Below are 22,560 nucleotides of genomic sequence, written 5' to 3' on the forward strand. Positions count from 1 at the left end.
TTAAAAAATTTTCTCTAAGAGGCATGTAAATATGGCTTTATTTTATCTTTCTATTCCTTGACTTGGGGATAATATTTATAATTTAATATACTTAACATTATAATTATATAGCAATTATATAGCTTACATAGCAATAAAGTTAACTCCTTTACTTATCATGATTTTTGGAGGGATGATCATTTTATCACTTAAATAAAAATAATTATAATTGTGTGTGATGTTTGGTAGTATACATAGCCCTGAGCCCCAGCCTCCAGGACGTCATGTAGTCTGTGGGCTTAAACATATATGTATAGGACATGCAGCTATCAGAGCTACTATAGTAATTATTTATGATTATGATACTGATAGGTTTGAATATTTTAGAACTGGGAGATCAAAATGAGAACATAAATACTTAATAAAATTTTCATATACAGACAGGCACAGTAAAAGTAAATTATGTCTCTTTTTGGATAATTAAGGAAAGCCTTTTTGGAAGATGCAGAGGCTCCGTTTTATGGGAGGGGTGTTGTGCAGGCAGATGAGGTGCAAGCCCAGTGACATTTCTCGGTGGCTTTGAGAGGTAGTGGTGGTGGCTATATTGCTACTTATGGCAGTTGATTCCGTCAATGGGTACGATGTGTGCTTGTCCGTGTTTCTTGGGCAGAGAAAAGCAAATGTTCCCTCAGAGTCACTAATGATAAATGAAATAATGGATGTTAATGGTTGAAAGTTTATGCCTAATGTATGTTGTTATTAATATACCTTGAAATTCCTTAGCTTATGAACTAAAATGAATATAAATTGTTATAAAAAATCAGAAGCAAAAAATTTACTGATATTTGTCATAATAAATTATGAATAATAATGTGGGCAGGTAACAAACTCAGTGTAAACATTTATTGAGCATGTTGTCGATAACACAGTATTTGGGGTGACACAGAAATGATTAAGGCACAGTTTCCACCCTCAAGGACTGGATTATAATTTTTTCTAGTTTTCCTGATTATAAAGGTGGTATATATATCAGGGGTGCCAAAAACATGTATCCAAGTGGACACTTTGGTCAGTGTTGCTCAAGCAGTAGTTTGCCGTAATCAGAAGTGTCTGGACACTGATGGTAACCACTTTGAGCACCTCTTGTAATTGCAGAAGTCAAACGTGACTTGTATTCATCTTTTGTTATTGGTATATATTGAGTATTACAATTTTAATAGTTTTTTCCTTTCTTAAAATGTGTGTACATTTTTTTGGCACTCTATATTTATCTATATAATATATTACTATATAAAAATCTAATTATGAATAATCTAATTGTTATTAGTAATATGTATGTCTTATCCATACCTACTTATATGTGCCTAGAATATGGGATGATAATCCTGGAAATTGTCAAATTATTACTGGTTACTGTTGAGTATGGTATGGGAGGAGGGGTAGAATTTTACTTTTACTTGACACATTTCTGTATTGTGTGAAGTTTTTTATATACATGTATTAGTTTTGTGATATTGAAATGTTTTCTTAAAAAGATAATATATGTTTATTATAATTGGAAAGTATAGAAAACTTTCTTTCTATATAAGAAAGTTTATATAGTGAAAAATTGTTCACAATTGTACCACCTAAGAAATGTCATTATTAACAGTTTGGTATATTCCTCTTTCTTCTATGTATATTTTTTTATATTGTTGGCATAAATTGTATGTGTAGCTTTATCCTGCTTTATTTTGCTTAACATTACAATACAACATAATTATATTCCCATTTATCTCCCAAATTCTATGTAACTATTTTAATGGCCACATTGTGTTTCACCAATGGATGGACAATAATCTAACCCTGCTGCTTAGATACTTCAGTTATATCCAGTTTCTCACTCTTATAACATTCTGAACATTTCATTTATAAAACTTTTTCTGTAATTTGAATTATTTCCTTGGAACATATTACAGAAATAGAATTACTGAGTCTGATTTGGACATTTTAAAGACATTCGTGATAGGTAATAACATTGATTTTTTTAAAAAATGTGGTATAGTAATAACATTTTTACATAGACCAAATATTCCCATGGGTTATGATTGTTAGGTTAAGTTTTATTTTTCATTGTGTGCTTTGTAACTGTTTTTGGTTGTTATCATCAGATTATCTAATAATAATCAGCAATGTGTTGAGCCCTTTGCTCAAGACTGATGCTACTGCTTTTCTTTTTCAGGACTTGGAAGGAGTGGATATCATCCTAGGTGTCTGCTCTAGTGGCCTTCTGGTTTACAAAGATAAGCTGAGAATTAACCGCTTTCCTTGGCCCAAAGTGCTGAAGATTTCTTACAAACGTAGCAGCTTTTTCATCAAGATTCGACCTGGAGAGGTACAGAATTTGTATTTCTTTCCTCCTGAATCAAACACAGACCACGTTTAAAACATCTCTTCATTCCTTATTATGTCATCTAAGAGATCTCTCCATAGCTAACTATGCAGGAGCTGATATTCTGTTTTCTAAATTAATCAGTCCTATAATGCTTCTTTTCTTCCTTATTACTGGTTTTCTGAGCATTTCTCTTTATGTAAGTAAAAATACCATGGCCAAAAGGGAAACTTGGATTGATAAACTTCTTCCTTGTTTACTCCAGATAAGATCTTGATGGAAAATATTTTTAAATTAAGTAGCATGAAATTTTTAAATAGCGAGATTAAGTTACTCATGTTTTCCACTATCTATCCCTTACCTCATATAATTAAAATTTATTTGTATATGTAGCTTCTATTAGTTACTGGGAATGTATTCTAGGGGCAAGTTCTAGATTTTTAATAGAGTTGTATGTTCAACTTTGTACCAGATGATTCAGTTACTAGTTGGTGGGCAAGTTTCAGGATGTACTAATGCTCATCAAATTTAATGTTTATATTAAAGAGTGTCACTGTATAGTGGAGAATTGTTTAAATAGGAATTAAATTTTTAAAAAACTTCCAGCTCCTACTCTTCCACCTACTAAGTAAAAGACCCTGGACAAATCCAAGGGTCAGCTTCTTTATCATTCAAGAGGGATAATTCCTCCCCTGTCAAGTTGATTTGAAGATCAAATGAGATGACAGCTATAAAAGGTCTAAACAGGATAGCATCACACTGAGTAAAGTGTCTTTTTTTGTGTATATATCACCATCTGCTGGTGAAATGGTTCATTATTTGAGCATGGAAATACTGGATGTGCAGACTTAAAAATCTCATAAAGATTATCACTGAAACATTTATTTAGTATCATAATTATTTGCCTGTGCCTACCACAGAGCAATCAGTAGTGTCTTCCCTCAAAGAGTTCAAATCCAAGAGTCACTCAGTCAACAGATAATTACCAAGGGCTTTCATTCTGCCAGGCTCTATTCTAGGGGCTAGGAACAGTGAATAAAAGAGTCCATCTCTTAACAATCTTACATTTTAATGTGGGAAGGCAGGGGGAAAAAAATACACACACACACATACATACATACATACATACACACACGTACAAATATTAAGTATAATTGAAGTCCTTGGTTTCTTTAAATGTCAACTATATAATGCGTATTAAAATGCAAAATTCTTACTTTAAGAAAGCAATCAAGTACAACAGGATTTTGAGAAGTGTAGTATTATAACTATAATAGATGATTTAGAAGTAGCATGATTTAGTGGAAACCATGAAATTCTGGTTCTGCCACTTAATAGCTGTGAGACTGAGCAAGTAACTTGTCTGATCTCAGTTTTTTCATGTGTAATACTATTTAATGATAGTGTTATTGGCAATGATAGGCAGTAGAAATAAATGTCAATTTCCTTTCCATCTTAAAAAGTACGCTTAAGGCAGAAACAAAGAGGAAAGAGACTAGCAGGACAATGTTTCTAGTAGCCCTGGAAGGTTGTGGTTTGCTTTAGTCAAAGACATAGCTGGATAAATTAATGATCAATCAAAGGGAAGAAAGAGAAAATAATTCAAGAATTGGTTTGAGGCAAAATCTTTAGCTCCTGGGGCGGCCATTTGGCTCAGTAGGTTGAGCGCAGAGCTCATAACACCAATGTCGCCTGTTCGATTCCCACATGGGCCAGTGAGCTATGCCCTCCACAACTAGATTGAAAAAACAAAAACAACGAGTTGACTTGGAGCTGATGGGCCCTGGAAAAACACACGGTTCCCCTATATTCACTAATAAAAAAAAATCTTTAGCTCCGAAGAGTCATATAATATTTATTGATTGGAGGAATCATCCGCTATGCCATTCCTGGACCATTGAGTAGCTAGTAACCCAAAGAAGAGCAGTATCTGGACAATCAAAAAGTGACTTAATTATGACTCAGAAGAATGTACTTGTGTGTGTGTGTGTGTGTGTGTGTGTGTGTGTGTGTGTGTGTGTTTCTGAACAAAATAAGATGCATAGATAATGTAAGATGCATTCCTGTCTTCCTCATTGTGAAAAAAGCCACCCTCAGTGAGTAAATTTCTCTTTTGGTAAATTGGAAAAAATTTCAACTATTTTTCAACTAGGAACGTTCTTTTTATTCTCAATGACCTCTTCTGTAGCACCATATTTCTCTGGTCCTGTATCACTATAGTCAAATACTACTTTAGTTTGTATGTTTACTTGTGTTTTTATAGCAAGAACAGTATGAAAGTACCATTGGATTCAAACTTCCCAGTTACCGAGCAGCTAAGAAATTATGGAAAGTCTGTGTAGAGCATCACACATTTTTCAGGTATTATTCTCACTTATGTGTTTTTCAAGGGTAAATGATTTACGCGTGTTCTGTTTTTATCCTGCTGTTGAAATTCCTGTCTTTGTATGGCTGGCATTCTTGTATTTAGCTTAGGTGAGATCATCTTAAGCAAGACAAAATGAATCCAGTTCTTCTTTGGGTTGGAAAACGTGCCTCATTCCCAGAAAATATGTGTATGGTAGAAGGAGGAGAGAGGTGAGGAATAGGATCCTGTGTTTCCCAGGGGCTCTGTGATTGCCCTGACTGCAGCTGAAATCAGTCCTCTCCGGGGGAGGTACCCCGACTTACCTCCACGTGCAATTTCTCTAAGCAGTGCTTACCTACTTTCTGTGGGGCTTTTAACTGGAAGGTTAACCAATAGAAAGCTCATCATTATCTTGAATCTAATCAGCCCCAGAAACGGAGCACAGAGAGCTATCTTTGAAGACCAATTGTATCAGAGAATCAGAAGACAGAAGAAAGTTTCATCTCTGCTTTTCAAGAAGCCGAATCATTAATACCCTGTGTTCATTTACCCAGCATTTTCTGTGTGCTTACCCTTTGTGTAGGCACTGTGCTGGGCGTTGGGAATATACCACGCCATAGTTCTAGTCCCCGTCCTGATGGAACATACAGCCTAGCAGAGAATACAGACCTTAGATAGATAATTACTTGTACTTATCACCCAGCTTCAGTATGTATCACCCCACCGCCTGTGTTTTATCTATAGGCCCCGCCTACTCTTCCCACTACTTCCCAGATTATTTTGAAGCAAATCTGAGACCTCATGGCATTCATAAATAAACTTGACTCTGTATGAATGACTCTCAAGAGAGGGAACCGTGCTCTCTTTTTCTTCTATTTGTACTTTCATTCCATACTTAGCACTGTAGCATATCAGACAGGAAGAAAAGTCAAGGAAAATAACAGTTCATTTCTCATTTCAAAATAGAACACAAGGGTACATTTTACACCTGATTAAAAAATCTTAATTATTGACATTAAGAGATTTCTTTATGCTTTCATCATCCTCTTTTTTAAAAATCAAACCAAGAAAATAAGAGTTTTAAAAAGGGTAAGGAAGAGTGAAAAAGTTATTTTGAACATTTAGTATCTGTGGTATAGATTTCAGCTATAGCCAATGTATATTTACATGCAGGATAGCATATTTAAATACATTGCATCAAAATAAGAGGATTGTATTAGCATATAATGCTTTGTTACATAAAAGAAAGTCAGTATTTGATGAATTAAACTACCCCCCAGGGGAAAAAAATACTCTTTTTTTTATAGTATTTGATGTAGTAATTTATGTATTTATTCAGCAAACATTTATTGAGTGCCAAATTCATGCCAGGCACTGTACCAGAAGTGAAAACACAAAGATGAATAAGTCATAGTCTTTATCCCTGACCCTTAGAGAGTTCCCAGTCTTGTAGTGGAGACCAGCACATAAATTGTTTCAATTCAGTGTAGTAAATGCTGTGGCAAAAGAGAGCACAGGCTACTGCATGAAAAGAAGATGGGGCAGTCAGATGGCTCAGTTGGTTAGAGCACGAGCTTTGAACAACAGGGTTGCCGGCTCAATTCCTGCATGGGCCAGTGAGCTACACCCTCCACAACTAGATTGAAGACACAAGCTGCCACTGAGTTGCAAGATAGGCGGCTGGATGGCTCAGCTGGTTAGAGCATGAATTCTTAACAACAAGGTTGCTGGCTCAATTCTTGCGTGAGATGGTGGGCTGCGCCCCCTGCAACTAGGATTGAAAATGGCGACTGGACTTGGAGCTGAGCTGCGCCCTCCACAACTAGATTGAAGGACAACGACTTGGAGCTGATGGGCCCTGGAGAAACATGCTGTTCCCCAATATTCCCCAATAAAAACTTAAAAAAAAAAGGAAGAAGAAGATGGGGCTTCCTAACTGAGTTGAAAATACACCAAATAACCTATTATATAGGTTACCAGGCATTAATTGAGTTTGGAGTGCATTTGACAAAATTATTATTCTAGTAGTGTGAACAAAGAGCTCTGGCCTTAGACTGCCCAACCTCTTAACAGCTATGTGACCTTAAGCCAGTAACTTCTTTTTTGAGGTTGAGTTTCTGTATCTATAAAATGATTACAATATTATAGAGACGTAGTGAAAATATTACAGTGCTATAAAAGCATTTTGAAAACCGGCAGGCCCTATCTATAGAGATATAAGATGATACTATTATATAGGCCACGTAAATTATACATGTTGCTTTGAGAAATGACATAGAATTAAAATACTGTTTGCTTGATTGGAAATCTGTCTTAATAACTATGAGGAAACTATGGGAATTTTGAAACTTTATTAAATCTTGCATTTTTGTCTTTAATCTCACAGTCTCATAAGAGCGAGATAATATATATAATAATATGATTATTATGGTTTTTCCCCCCCAGGCTTACATCTACAGACACCATTCCTAAAAGCAAATTCCTTGCACTGGGATCCAAATTTCGATACAGTGGCCGAACCCAGGCTCAGACCAGGCAAGCTAGTGCTCTGATTGACAGGCCTGCCCCACACTTTGAGCGTACAGCAAGCAAACGGGCGTCCCGGAGCCTTGATGGAGGTTTGTATTGAATATTGATGATTTCTTGTGACCCTAATTCTTTAGGAAGAGGTAAAGGAAGTACAGTTATCTACAAGAGAGCCAAATTAAAGAATGTCAGTGGTAAAATGAAATAGATCTCACTCATTGTCTAATTCAGTGGAGTCAAGAAAATGAGAACTAAGGTTCAGGGACAGTAGTAACTAGATTAAGTTTCCACTGTTAGGTAGTAGTAGATGGAACACCACCAGAGTTAGAATTAGAATTCACAATCTCTACTGCAGAGTGAAAACCTAATGTAGTATACCAAACTGAAGCTCTCTTGAATGTTTTTAAATAATTATTTTTTTCAAGTTGAAAAGAGGAAAAGGGTCTGCCTCAGTAAAGCAATCATTTACAAAATTTAGATCGTTTGTCATGTGGCAATTATATACAGAAAAAACAATCCTATTATTGGAGTCTCCAAATTTTGTTTAGATAAAAAAGGGAGGAAATAAGTTTTATGATTGTATATACTGACAGAATCTGTCTGAATTTTTCTAAGTTTAGTCTCAAGGATTTGAGAGCATTACTGAAATGAAGTAACAAGCCATATTTAGTTCTTTATGCCACTAAGGAAAAAAAAAGGTGGCTAATAAATAAAGTTCAGAAGGTGATAACCAAAGTAGAGTATTGCTGAGTACATTTATTAAGGACTTACCAGTGTGCAGCTCTATGCTATCTACTGTAAAAGTGGTGCAGGTTACAGAAGTTAAAAGTTTGAGTCCTGGAATCAGACAGACCTGGTTCCAATCTCAGCCCCTGTGTTTATGATCTATCTTCTTGGGCAAGTTACTTAAACCTCAGTTTTCTCGTTCATAAAATGGGTATAATCATAATATAATACTACCTCAAAGAGTTTTCATGAGGAATAAATGAGATAATATACTAGGTATAATTGCAAAATACAGTGAATGTTTAAATTAAAAAAAAACTTATAGTAAAAGACACATTGCCACACAATCCCCTTCAAAATGTTCCCCCTCGTTTCAAATACACTTAAGATCCATAGATGACTTCTGTGGACCTTCAGAGTCATGGGCCTTCTAATAATGGAACTACTGATTCATTGCATACCTATTGTACCTGTATTATCCTAGCAGAAATGGTGCTGGTAAGTTACAGAGCCAGAACTAGAATGTCAGTCTCCTATTACTCAGTATGATGGTTTTGAGTTTTACTCTTTACTCCTCTAATATATAACCAAGTTTCTGCTGTTGTCAGACAAGAGCAATATAATACTGGAGTTAATGGGTCCGTAAGAGTCTCGCACCCAGCATGCTTCTTTGTCTAGACCTTCAGAAATGGGAAGTAATTGAATTTTCAAGTTAAATGTTATCTATATGTGCGTCCAAATCTTGCAATAGCTAACAAATGAATTCATAAAACTGAAGAGCCAAAACATCTTAAAAAGTAATCACTACTTTCAACACTGTGAATATACTAAAAAGCATTGAATTATATACTCTAAACAGGTGAATTGTATGGCATGTGAATTATATCTCAATAAAACCGTTTAAAAAAACAACCATAGTCACCACCATGATTCTTTGTTGTGATCCATAGTTTGTAGTCTTCTTATTGAGGAAAGGAAATTTGCCTCTTTCCAGGGCTCCAAGGTGATATCTTTCACTTGAATTGCATATCCATGTATACATAATTAATTTTTCCCCAACATACGCTTGAAATAATATGAACCCATAACAAAAGAAATATAAGGACTTAGGTATTAAATGTTATTAATAGTTAGGATTTATAAAGTATTTTTATATCCATTGAGTATATGCCTTCTCTAGCTATCCTGTAGAAGTTAATATCTTCCACATATTACAAATGATGGAACTTTCTACCTCTATTTCTAACTGCCAGTTTCCACACTTATACCTATTTTTCCACATACAGTACAGATTGCCAGGGCTAGAAATGCTGAAGACATAAATCATTTGGCTCTGCAATATTAGTATTGGATTAAAACCAAATGCAAGTAGCAAAATAACACATGGTGAAAGCATGGGCTATGTTTCTATGATGCCAGACAGGGTTGAATTAATTCTTTGAGAGGAGGTGTGAATCCACATGTATAATGACACTTTAACACAACTGTGAGCAAAATATTTTGTTACGTTCCCCTGTGTTGTTGGATTTGGTCTGCCATCTGCCATTCTGGCATTGACTGGCTTAGCACAGGACTCTAAGTGAGCAGAGACTTGCAACACGGCACAGAGTTTTCATTGAAAGGTAAAGTAGATTCTTGTATGTCTGTTGTTTTTCATATGTATCCTCTGAGGAATGATTTCTTTCATTGGCGATCATTACGGGCTAATGAGCATTTCTTTCTTGGTGGTGTGTGTATGAAGTAGTTGTGAATTTCAATTTTGTTTTAATCTGTTGTGATTCATGGAATTTCTTTGTTTTACCAAATCCTTACTGTTAATAAATCTAAATTTATTAGGCTAAATTAAGTTCAATATACTTAGTTTAAGAAGGCAGGAAAGCGTGAAATAAAAATTGTGGTTTCCATGCAAAATAATTAAAATTTAAAAGTCTCAAAAAATACTAGAAATATTAAATCATGTGGAAACACACTACAATCCTGGACATTGCCAGGTAAGTGAGATTTTACTACGAAGTGTATAGGTGTTTTCTTTTCATCCCTGGAAGAATGAAGATTAAAATCATAAAAAGAATGTGAGTGATTGTTTTGAAGTAAGCAATCTGAAACTCAGATGCCCAATAGTGCAAACTAAAACAACTACTAACTCTGAAAAGATCAAGCTTTTGCCATAAGCCTATATTGAATATTCTCTCCAAAACAGTCTACATATAGCCTTTTCCCCAAATCAAGTTTTGTTAACTTCAGCAACCTTGGCCTGTATACACACTTGGATGCTTGTACCCCCTCCCACTTCTTTCCCCACTGATGACAGCCCAGAATGTCTCTAGACATTGCCATATGTTCTCAGGGATGGAGGTGGGGGCAAAAATTACCCCTGGTTGAGAACCACTGCACTAATTATATTAGAGAATAGGAGTTATAATACAAATTGATAAGATTCTGGGAGACAGTAGGACAGAACTCAGAAGGTTGGGATGTTTGTTTGTTTGCTTATTTGCTTGTTTGTTTGTTTGTTTGTTTGACTAAAGGCCAAAGGTTTTGAATTCATATTGTTTTAATCAAATGACTTATTAAAAAGAAAAGTGTGTGGTTGAAAGATTTGCCCTTAAACAAGCATCAGAAGTGTACATGTCTTAGAAGATCCATTTATCAAGTTAATTTGTAAATCATTCCAAGGATGCTTCACAGAAGAAATCAGACTTAATCCTTTTTTCCTAGAATATAGTTTTAGGTTCCTGACATCACCTGTAAATTAATAGACCTTTATTTCAAAAAGTCTTCATGGAAGAAATCAGACTTTAATGAGCCCCTTCTTCCCCTCCATAGACTGTATTATAGGTTCTTGAAACTAACAGATTGCAAAGTTAAACAATCTTGCTAACTTTTTAATAAAATGAACTTTCAGTTTCTTATTTTGATGTCAGCACTTCCACCCCCACCCCTCCTTTATGGAACAGGATCGCCAGCACATTTTAGCTTTTCTATTGAGGGTACTTTTAGCTTTCTTATTGCATCAGTTACCTGGGAGAGCACTACTAATTTATTTTTTTACCTTCTGTATGATAGCCCAGCGGACACTGTAACATTCGTGTGTGTCCTGGATTCACAACTATTTCACCTGGTGACTTTGAAGTGGTCCAGTGACTCTTGCCTTCACTCTTCTCTTTTCCTTTCTTCACATAACAGCGGCTGTTGATTCAACAGACCGAAGTCCTCGGCCCACCTCTGCACCAGCCATTGCTCAGAGTCAGGTCACAGAAGGCATTGTCCCTGGTGGACCTGCCCAAAAAACAGTGGGTTCCAAAACACAGAAGGAAACAGTGAAGGTTGAAGACAAAAAGGAAGAAGCACCCCCTGAGCAAGCTGAACCAGAGCCCACAGAAGTGTGGAAGGTATGTCTTAAGTTCAAGAATCTAGCTAATTCACTTTCTGATTTAGAGGTGTTAACTCCTTGACCAGGAAGGTTTTCAAAGCATTGATTCTCGTAGAATCCTAACAAAGTTATTTCTTCGTCACTTTGAAAGAAGAGATCTGTCATGAAGACTGTCAGCTATCCCAGAAGTTTTCACATAACCCACACCTTTACTCAACTTATATCTAAAAAAATGAGTCTATAAAACACAGCCTCATTGTGATCGTGTGCTTTTAAAAATGGTTTTTACTCATCCAGAAGGAATCTCCACTTTTCTTTTTAAGAGTAAACTATGCTAGTATGATTAAAATGTAATTTGATTTCCAAAGATGAATCGATGTGTAACATATACACAGACTATCTGGGTATTACATAACCACATCTATGTGGTTGTTCAAATCTTAAGCAGTTTTACAAAAAGGGGAAGATCCATTTTGTAGGAGGTTATACTCCTGAGTTGCTTATAGTTCTGAGTTGATTGTACCCACAGTCACTGAACCTTGTTAAAAAATTACCAACTTAATTAGCAGATTTTCCAGGAGTACAGTAACTGGACTGATCTTTAATGTGTTGATAAACTTTTTAAACACATTTAAGCAGTGATGGAGTTGAGGTGTTAGTTTAGATTTATTAAAGTAAATACAAGTCTCACTGTTGACAACAGGAATTAATAGATGCAGTCTTTACAAGAAAGATGACATTTTTATATGTCTGTTGAGAAATTTAAAACCATATAAGGCCTTAGTAAGTGCTCTCACCTTGACAGATGGATTAATCTTGTTCTTTTGGAGCTAGTTCAGTATCTAGTTTATCCATAGAGCAGAGGCTAATCTGACTCTGTTTTGATTGTATTTAAAAAAAATAAAATAAAGAAAACTGCTCAATATGACATGCAGTTTTTACTGTCCTTTTGAGAACAACTTGAGTCCAGAAAGAAAAAACAGTTGAATGGAGGGTGTTTGCATTTTTGTACCTGGCCAAATGTGCGTGACATTGGCCATCAGGTTCAGTGTCAACAGTGCCTCTTTAATGTTAGACGACCTCAGTTTTTAATGTTAGGCTATCTCACCTGGAACTTTTGACTGTTCTACTAACTGTAAAGTGTGGATTACTGGAGTTGGCAAACGAATCTTGAATGGCTAAGATTCCTTTGGCTTTCTACAAACTTACTTGTTCTTTCGCCTATAAGCAGACACAAGTTATCGTCAAGGATATGTTCCCCTTGCTCTTGGGACCTCAGCAGAGTGGAGAGATCACTTTCTGGTATATGCTCCCCATTGAAGTGCCAGTAGGGGGTTTTCTTGCCAATTAATTCTGTATAGCATATGTTTTGAGATACTTGTGTTGAGATCAGACTGAAAGCCACCTCTAATAACCTTCTATCATTGTAATAGTAGTAACAGAATTAAAAGTGACTCTGAGCTGATTTTATTTGTAGCAGTTAGAAAATAAATATGGAATTTACCTGAAGTCATATTTATTATATAAAGCAGCAGTAGTAATAAAGTAGGCTTGTAACTGTAAATTTCATTACTTAACACTAATTTGGTGCCAGATAGAGATAGTTTTTTGGCATCTTGAGTCATTTTGCAAATGTGGAGATAATATCTCTCCCCCATGTCTGTCTTTATCTCATTTAATGTTCTCTGTAGGGCCATACACAGAACTGCTGTTGCTACTTGGCCTGCATTCTTAGACTGACACAGAGGCTTTCAAGTTCTTGCTGTTGGATTGCTAAGGACCCAAAGCAAAAAGTCACTATTCATTTACACAAGTCATTTAAACTTTATGAAATAGTTAAAAACTACCATTTGCTAAGCATTCACAACTCTATGAAGATATTATCTCCATTTTATCAATAAAAAACTTAAACTCAGAGAGGTGAAATAACTTGCTAATGGCCACACAGCAAGTATACCGGGTTTTCAGAGTAGAAATGACCCAAATCGTTAATTAATTACCCCTGGTGATTGAAAGTGCTATTGCTGAATGTGCTTCTGATTTGAGTGTCTCTAGGTTTGGTGTTATCTTACGTTCTTCACATTCAGTCCTAGAGAAAATAGCACAAGGACATTGTACTCTGAGGTAACGCTGCCAAGTGTGATTGAAAATAATATGTCAAATCCATGATTGATGAGGTTCTGTAAAGAACACAATGATACTAAGTGATTGAATTGACCCTTGCAAACAGATTTCTAATTCTGAAATACCCAGTGCTTTAGGCATTGCTCACTTTATTATGCTTCCTCTTAATGGTCTATCTAGATTTTTCCCCCCCCATTTATTTATACTTACTCCATGTGGGGTATATAAAATGACATTACGCAAGGTATTTCAAAGCTAAGCACAAGGCACTAGTTATTCTTTTCCTAGTATTAAGGATGAATCTTACCCGTCCACCAAACGACATGGGCTCCAACTCCCTACAGAGGAGATTACAGTGTGCTGAATGTTGCAGCTGAGCCCCAAGTGTGCTTATTTATAAATCAGCCTTGGAAATAATTGCATGCATTAGTAACAATTTGGATTGAGTTTAGTTTGGTGTTTTGTTATCTAATAAACTCAAAGGTGAAATCGCCTCCTTAAATATATCGATCAACTAACAAAATGTTTTGTATTTACCTGCTTGGTGTTATATGTGGTTTATTATATGTGTGCTTTAATTGTAAAGGCCTTCTTTTTGTTTTTAACTATCATGTATGTCATACATTGATGTCTTTATTTGTAAATTTGTTTTTAAATGTTATTTAAGGTACTTCTAGGTCATGAAAAAGCAAAACAAAACATAGGGCTTATTTAAGCCTCCTGATTATTTTTAATAAGTACTTTTTTTATAAATATAAAACTGTTATGTCCATCAATAGAATAATTACCTTAATGTTCTCATTTGATCATTTGGCTGTCCATATCACGGCCTTGAAAATGTGATGGTGAACTAACAGACTGCTGTTTGGCATAGTGTCCTTCCATGTAACACCCCCTGAGCCTGCATCATGATGGTTACATATCAGCTTACTTCTCAACCAGCTTAAAGATGCGGCTTATTTGGAAACAATGCTATTCATAGAAACCTACTAACCTAAAATGTTTTTACCACTTTATTTCTTAAATGTAGGTGGAAAAAACCCACATCGAGGTCACAGTACCCACCTCAAATGGTGACCAAACACAGGTTTGTGCCAGTAGGCCACTTGTTCCTTTTCCCCTTCCTCCTCAATTTTTTCTTCTCTCCCACTCCCCTCTCCTTAAAAAAAAAAGAAAATAAAATTATAAAATGAAGACTTAAACAAATTCAATGAACCAATATTTTATCATCTTTTTTCTTTTTTAAATAATGGCAAAACAGAAGCTTGCAGAAAAAACTGAAGATCTGATAAGAATGAGGAAGGTTAGCCATTTTTCACTTTCCCAAAACTGCATTAGCATCACCCATGCTGACTTTTACAGTGTATTAAAAAGACAGTGATCCATTCTTTTCATTGATTTCTTAATCAGAAATTACTTTCAAATAGCAGGTATTATAAGAAATTATAATCCTACACTGTATATTGAAATTTTTCATTAAAATAAACTTTCCCGTAGGAAAATATCTTTTGAAACACAGTGAAATAATTAGTAAAGGCCAAATCTATCTGTTATATTTAAACTTTATAAGAAATATTTCACAATGGCACCATATTCTTGAAATCGTTGACAATAGTTTGTACACATTTATTATGGAAACCATCATAGCAGCAACTCCCAGTATTGTTAATACCTATGGGTTTAGCTGCTCAATGCCTCATTCTTCCCATCTGTAGAGTGGAATGAATCAGTTCTTACTGGTTAGACTATTGAATGATCATGTATAAAATGCCCACAGATCATTCTGATGAAAGGTATGAGAGATGTACATACTGCCGTATTACTAAGTATAAAATATGTCCAAACAGCTAAATAGTGTTTTAAAATATTTCTCAATTCCATGGAACATGGAGGTTCAAAGCTTCTTAAAGTCTTGTATATTTTAAGGTAACCCTCAAACAACTCAATTTCAAAAATGAACATGAAACAGCTTGTTATGTAAGAAGCCAATGAAGCCAGGAGCACTGTCTATTTAAATAACATCATCACATTCTTCCATCGTTCATGAACAAGGTCATCCATTTTCCAGCGGTAATCGTGTCCTCTGTGTCTCCTTGCGGTTCTGTGACCATTTCATGTTGGCATCTGCTGCGCTGTGGACATTTAATTTTAAATATTTTTTTGGTTTGCCAATTTGCAGTTTTTTTCCCGCAAGAACAACATTTTAATTTTTTATGCTTTTCTGTTTTTCCCTCTTTCATTTTCACAGAAAAAGAGAGAGAAACTAGATGGTGAAAACATTTATATCAGACATAGCAATTTAATGTTGGAGGTTTGTATGAACTTGAAGCTTACTTCATTCAGTTGGTTGCCTGTAACCTTCTGCATTCTTTGCTGATCCCCCTTTCTTCTTTCTGTGCTGCATTTGGTTTTGCATGCCATTGCATGAAAGAATTTTAGGTTTAAAATGCTTTTGCATGTGGGTAAACATGAAGATATGCAACCATTTCTCCTTCTGACTTTTTAGTTTCCATCTCTCACACTTATCTAAAAAATATATGATTGGGACTACCTCTGCTTCTCATGGTTCCATTGTAGAAAATTCTGCATCACTGTTAAAAAATAAATTCCTCGAATTTTCCAAGAGTATAAACTCCTGGTTGTCTCAAGCACCAAAATTTTCATCTTCTAATCTGAGAGTGTAGAAAAGTAAGAGAAATTATTACTTCAATTCAAAATGGGCTTAAAATATTGGGGATATCAGAAAATAACAGGACAGTCGGAGGAAACAAAGATACAGGAAGGAAAGAAGGGAGCCTAGCATTAATGAGTAGTTGGTGAGATGTGAAATAGTTTAATCACAAAACAGGTCTGCAGGTATGAAATTATTACTTTAAATGAGAAAATTGAGGCTTAGAGAAATTAAGTAATTTCCCTATGGTCACAGAGCTATTAAATTGGGAAAGCCAGGATTGAGTTAGGGTCTATCTAATTCTGTTAAACTACACTTTTTTTTTTTTTCCCATTCAGAAATAGCAACATACTGTAAGGTCATTTTTCCCATTACATTCAACATTGGTGAGATTTTTACCAGTGTTATATTGTATACTTTATCTAGTTTTGGGCTCCACATTGGATAGGGAAATATAATACTAGTTAGAAGATATGGGGAATGCTATGAAGAAAAAATAAGGAAACTGGAATTATTCTGTGTGGAAAACACTGAGGTCACGTTACTTTACACATCAGAAAAACTGTTACATAAAAGTTGAAGACTAGATTATTTTACAGTTCCATTCAGGACAGAGCCAAAAGAAATGGCCACAAACTCTGATATCAGTGATTTAACTTAGTTAGATACAAAAGAAATATATAGGAAGGCGATAAACATGGTTCCTGCCTTCAGGAAGCTTATAGTGTGGGGAAGTGAGAAGGAGAGAAACAGTAAGCAAGTAGTGATAAAATGATTACAGTTGTTGTAAAAGCTATGAAGGAAATAAACCCTATGCCGTGCTAATAAAAGGAATCTACTCTGAATAAGATGGAGAGGGAAGTTCTCTCTGATTTTGCTAAGACCTGAAAGTTGAACAAATACTAAATGTGGCAAATATTATTCAACTGGAAGTTTGAAGAAACTTTTTTTTAGATATATCTCTGGTTTAAGGTAATGGCTCCTAAATTACTTAACCTCGTCTTATTCTTTGTCAAGACATATATTTTGAGTGCCTGCTATGTATAAGGTACTTTAATAAAAGTAATACAAACTGTGGCCAGCCTTCATTAACCATGTTCTGTGTGGTGCATTTACCTTATGTAACTGGAGGTTTTCCAAGGCTAGACCCTAGAATATTTCAAACTTGGCAACTAGATCTTTTTGCTTTAGCCCATAACTGAAACTAGACCTGAATGGTTCCACTTCTGAGATTAGGAAGAATAACAGATGTCAGTTGATCTCCTCGTACTCAGCAATGTAACATCTCCCGATTCCAAACATGCCTATTTCTAGTCTATGTTTAATGCTTCCTCTGAACTGGAACCTGCAGTACCAATCATATATTTGACATTTGTTCCATGAGGTGTGTTACGGCTTCTGAGACTCATAAAATCCCTGTGTGTGATGTGTTTGACCCCAGCATTTCACTGACAGCCATGAGAGGGGATTTCTACTAAGTGTGTGTGTTTGAAAATTAAAACTACTAACTACCTTTTGATAATATTTTATATTTAACAACGTGTTTGGTTTGATTGCTGCTAAAATTATAATATGATAGGTATCAAAAAGTGTCTAACCTGAAAACAGCCAAAGAAATTTGGCTAATCATCATTGTCTAGTTATTACGAAAGTTTGGGTTTCTTTTTTTTCCTCCTAAGGAAGTTCTCTCAAGTTATCTGTCACTCTAGCAGGTTTTTGTTGTTTTTTTTTAAGCATCCCTCCTCCCCCTACTCCTACCCCACCCCCACTAATGCTTTGTTCTGGCACAAATAAGGTCGAGTTCATTTTTAGATCTACCGCCTCCTCCTCCATCTCCCAGAGGGAACCTGTAGCAAGTGTCTATGACAGATTCTATTTGGAACAGGTCCCTTTGAGATCTTAATTTTACTCTGTGCCCCCACAGGTTTCTAACAGAGCCAGCTAAGAAGGATGGAGAAAGCTCCCTCAGAAACCACTGATGTTATTGAAAACATTTATTTTTTCAGGTTCCAAGCCGAACAAATGTTAGGCAAGACAAGTAACAAATCACGTCTTTCATGTTAAGAGAGGCTAACCTAGGGAGTTACGGCTTTATCATAGCATCTCTTGCTCATTTTTGTTTTGCTCTACTCACATTTTTAACTCCCCCCCAAAATGTTAAGTTGTTCTTGGCTCAAGCAGATGTCATTTCCAGTCAGAAGCTGAGTCACAGGGCCTTACATGCCTGGTGGGTCTCAGTTTCTCAGCCTACTACCGAGTCTTTGACTGAGCTTGTTCATGGCTTTTTCTTTAGCTAGTCAACATGCGTTTCTTGCTTTTAGCTAGAACAAAAGTACAAACTGTTGTTTCCCCATGGTGAAGCCCATATGTGTTCATGAGCTATACTCACATTTCATTCCATCAAGCAAAAGGTACTCTTATGGGGGAGCTACAGGATTGCGCTTTGTGTGTTCGTTTTTTCATTGAATGATTGCAAAGCAAATATACACGGTTCATTCTTGCAAATATAAAAAGAATGGACTATTAAATGAATTTTCTGAATGAATATCTCCAGAATCAAAATTGTGTCACGTGCCTCACTGATTCTTTTTCCCATGCTATTTTCCCTTTGACATTGCTTTTGGGGGATAAAAATGATGTAGTTTATGCCTAAATTGCTCAAGAAAAAAAACTATTTAACCAAATTTTTATTTAAATGATTTCCAGTTGTTTTGTTTTGTTTTGTTTTGTTTTTTTCAAAATGAGGCTGTTTCCCACAGAGCCAACACAAAAAAAGGACTAATCCCAAAATTCACACAGCATATTAGGAGATATATTTAGTACTATGCTTTTCTTGGATAACAGAGCTGTCTTGATATATAATAAACACAGAATTTTTAGCAGTCATCAAGTGACAGTCTCCCACATATTTTGATCTCAAGCCTAGATCTTTTGAGTTTTTTTCAGAGAAGTAATGTTGGACAAAGAACATTGAGTTTTTGTCTTCAAGTTGTATTTCCCAGATTATTTCTGGCCAAGTTTCCCTTTTGAAAGTTGTTGTATATCTCCTGTTACATAAACCTGAATATTCTCATATTATTTCTAGCTGTATTAACCTTAGTTTTGATCATTTCTCCCTAGAATATCCCCGTTAAGAGCTTCCCTCTAATTGTCCAGTATGCAAGTCTGCTAGAACAGTTGTTATTTTAAATCGTCAAGGAGATACATTGGGTATGTGATGAACTCTCATTAAATCACTCCTGATTTATTGAAGGTTACTAGAAGAAGGTCCCTATTTTGAATTGTATGAAGAAATGGACTGAAGCTGTGAAGAGATAGAAAGTATAAGGCTTTTAATTTGTGTAAATAGTATTGGCAAGGAAAAAAAGCCATTGTATTACATATCCCTGAACAGTTATTCAGAGATAGTAACAACCTACTCTGGAGGCTTGAGCCAAGAATTTCAGTAATTTTTTTTTTTTTTAATAATCTTGGATCCAATCACTTTCTCCCAGAGGAATAAGTCTTGTTTTATTGTTAATTATAGCTGACATACACTATTAGTTTCATAGTGATTCAACATTTATATACCAGCAATAAACTCTTATATCAAGAAAGAGCTACTCCTGTTTACCAAAAACCAACACTAGCCCCCTAGTAATAAGGAAGCAAAACTATCTCCGGGTAGAAATAGAGGGATACTATACAGATGCAACTCACCAACACAAGGCAGCCAATGGTAGGAGTTGAATCCTTCACCATGTCCTTTATTTAACAGTTTCCCCTTATCTGTTGCAATCTCCATCCTGCCTGAGCTGGGCCTAAATTAGTTCATGTCAAGTTGAGGCTAATTGAGTTGTGGGAGTATCTTCGGATGAGGAGTTGGAGATCTAGCAATTTGTCATAATGGGAAGAAGAGTTGTAAAATTAAGGAGTGAGCTCTTTATGGGTTAAGAGCTATGGGGTTATGATGCTTCACTGCTTCCAAGAAAAGCACCTTGTTTAAAAAAAACAAAAGCAAGCAAATATACCATGTTGTATATTTACAATTTGAATGCAATTTATGGATTAATAATATCTATCCTGGATGTGGTGTGTTTTCTGCCAGTGCCCATACACTGTGATGGGCCTCCCTTGGTGTATTTTTTTTCCCTGAGTACTCATTGTTTTGCATCTTTGTCCTTTCAACTATAGGATTTAGACAAAAGTCAAGAAGAGATCAAAAAACATCATGCCAGCATCAGTGAGCTGAAAAAGAACTTCATGGAATCAGTACCAGAGCCACGGCCTAGTGAATGGGATAAACGCTTATCCACTCACTCTCCGTTCCGGACACTTAACATCAATGGCCAAATCCCCACAGGAGAAGGAGTGAGTACTTTGTCCAGTGACCAACTGTGAGAATGAGTGAAATAAATGTTTTTGTATGTTAACATTCTGTATCTGAGAGGAAGTTAAGAGCTGAAATTTAGCTTTGGTGCCTCACCAATTCATTGCAGCTTTAAGGCATTGATCAAACACTTGTTTTTTTTAAGTCATAGGGACTACCCAGTCTAATTATGGGAGCCACTTAGAGCTACTCGTGGATGATTTAGGGTCTTAGAACTCTCTCGGCAGCTGCATGCTGCTGCTGGTGTGTGTTTACAAATTGACCGTAAGCCAGTGGAACTTTATGTTCAAACTATGCCTTCAGGGACCAGAGAGTTTACTAAATTTAGTAAGGTCAAAATTGGAAAGGGATAAGCATTTTTAAAAAACTTTATTTGAACATTTGCACAACTTAGAAATGTCTGGAATGGTTGACCACAATTACGTAATAAACCAAGGGGGCCCCTAAGCCAGAGAATGCAGAATACCAAGTGTTAATGATTGTATTGCAGTTTTAGTAAAACTATTGATTTAGTTTTATCTTTATGATGACATCAAACTTTTAATATACTGTTTTATAACATAGTCACTGTTAGAGGAAGCCAGAGATACTTTTCAGGGCTGTTCTTTTTCGATTATTGTTGTCATTACCTATTGTAGAAATCCTACACCCAACTAAATAAATCTGTGTAATGAGAATATCTTAAAAGTTACCTTTAGCATGTATTCAGAAATTCTTTACTTAATCTTTAGTCTGTCAGGTTAAATATTTATATAAATAGTCACAATGACTCAGTGAGTGATTATAATGATTTTTTAATTATGTGCTAGTTTTCCCCCCAAAGCAATAGCAATTCTAGTTAAGAAAGGTGAAGTGATGTTTTAATAGTTTAAACACATTTGTTTTTCTATTCAGAATTTATGGTAAACTATCCAACTTTTTGTTTAGTTTCTGGAACTGGAGAAGAAAATAAAAGTTGATTCACAAAGGGTACTTTGTATATTTTTCAACATGTGATTAAAATTGGCTAACAATTCTCCAAATAGAGTTGAACCAGTTTCACCCAGTAAGGGTGAAGAATTCCTGAATGATGGGCAGCTAAATCGAGTACCACGGATGATGGGATGCAGTTTTTCCTATTCACTGTCCTCTCAGCCTCCCTGCCCTTGTATGCTTGGATGTTAGTTTTGTATTCTAAATGTAGAGAATGTCCCCTGAACTGAGAACAGTGACTTTTTTCTCATGGAGAAAATGCCTGTTGCTATCTCACCTGATAAGTGCATATTTTCTAGAAGTTTTCTTTTTGACTGTGCAAATAATAAAAGATGCTCAACTACTTTGAAAAAGTAACAGTGTTCTCTTGGATGAGGTTTGGAAAATGTCAATTAGTCTCCATTTCCAGAAAATATTTTATATCTTAATAGAAACCCTTCAGAAACTATCTCAGGGCTGGTTTTGGGATTGACTATGTCATTCTGTGGACTTGAAAGAAATGACTCTTTATAAATTAAATTAGATCAGTGGGAGTACTTGAGCTAATTTAGCTCTATGCTTGTGTATATTAACCCTCTGAATGAATAATGGAATAAATACGGACTGTACTATGATAACCTTTTATATAGGGTAATTCCACTTTCTGGCATATCTTACTTTTTCTTTAATAATTGGAACAATATTTCTGTTCTCTGGGGATACCTCTTCCACCTTTGACAGCATTGTTGTTGCATTGCAAAGCAACTGAATTTTATGTAATTTGTGTATGACCAGGTGAAGAAAACCTCTATCCTTCTCTCGGAAAGAAAGGTTGGTGGGCCAGAGGTAAAGCTGCTGTTATGACTTGTGCTTCTCAATCAGAATTTGCTCTTGTCATGGCATTAAGCAGATAATCCCCCCAGAATCGAACAGCAGCTGCTGAGTAATTTTTTTTTTCTTTCGGCTATTCTAGTAAATTCACACTCACTGCCTTTTGACCTGACACATAACATTTCCACTGCTGCAGCTTTTGCAGCTTTCAATTTGCTTATTTCAGCGCATGGCTGGTTGAAAAGCTGCATGAAGATATAAATATATATTCAGAGAGAAAATGAATTTAATT

General features: G+C 35.6%; 1 protein-coding gene across 27 annotated transcripts in view; it reads left to right on the forward strand.

Annotated features, from left to right (window-relative positions):
• Positions 1 to 22,560, forward strand: part of EPB41 (erythrocyte membrane protein band 4.1) — a 168,095-nt gene that overhangs the window by 112,289 nt on the left and 33,246 nt on the right. For 9 of the 27 annotated variants that reach the window (XM_088790787.1, XM_088790785.1, XM_088790786.1 and 6 more), the window contains exons 9-17: positions 2,201 to 2,353; positions 4,614 to 4,711; positions 7,143 to 7,315; positions 11,136 to 11,341; positions 14,477 to 14,533; positions 14,708 to 14,749; positions 15,695 to 15,757; positions 20,291 to 20,467; positions 22,233 to 22,268. In XM_088790787.1, coding sequence (XP_088646913.1) covers positions 2,201 to 2,353; positions 4,614 to 4,711; positions 7,143 to 7,315; positions 11,136 to 11,341; positions 14,477 to 14,533; positions 14,708 to 14,749; positions 15,695 to 15,757; positions 20,291 to 20,467; positions 22,233 to 22,268 — 1,005 coding nt within the window. Of the gene's footprint in view, positions 1 to 2,200; positions 2,354 to 4,613; positions 4,712 to 7,142; positions 7,316 to 11,135; positions 11,342 to 14,476; positions 14,534 to 14,707; positions 14,750 to 15,694; positions 15,758 to 20,290; positions 20,468 to 22,232; positions 22,284 to 22,560 lie in introns of all 27 variants that reach the window. The other 18 variants (XM_088790782.1, XM_088790783.1, XM_088790790.1 and 15 more) reach the window with 9 other exon arrangements.

Source organism: Rhinolophus sinicus, chromosome 14 (assembly GCF_057876585.1).
Source record: "Rhinolophus sinicus isolate RSI-liver-muscle chromosome 14, RSI-T2T, whole genome shotgun sequence".
Taxonomy (NCBI): domain Eukaryota; kingdom Metazoa; phylum Chordata; class Mammalia; order Chiroptera; family Rhinolophidae; genus Rhinolophus; species Rhinolophus sinicus.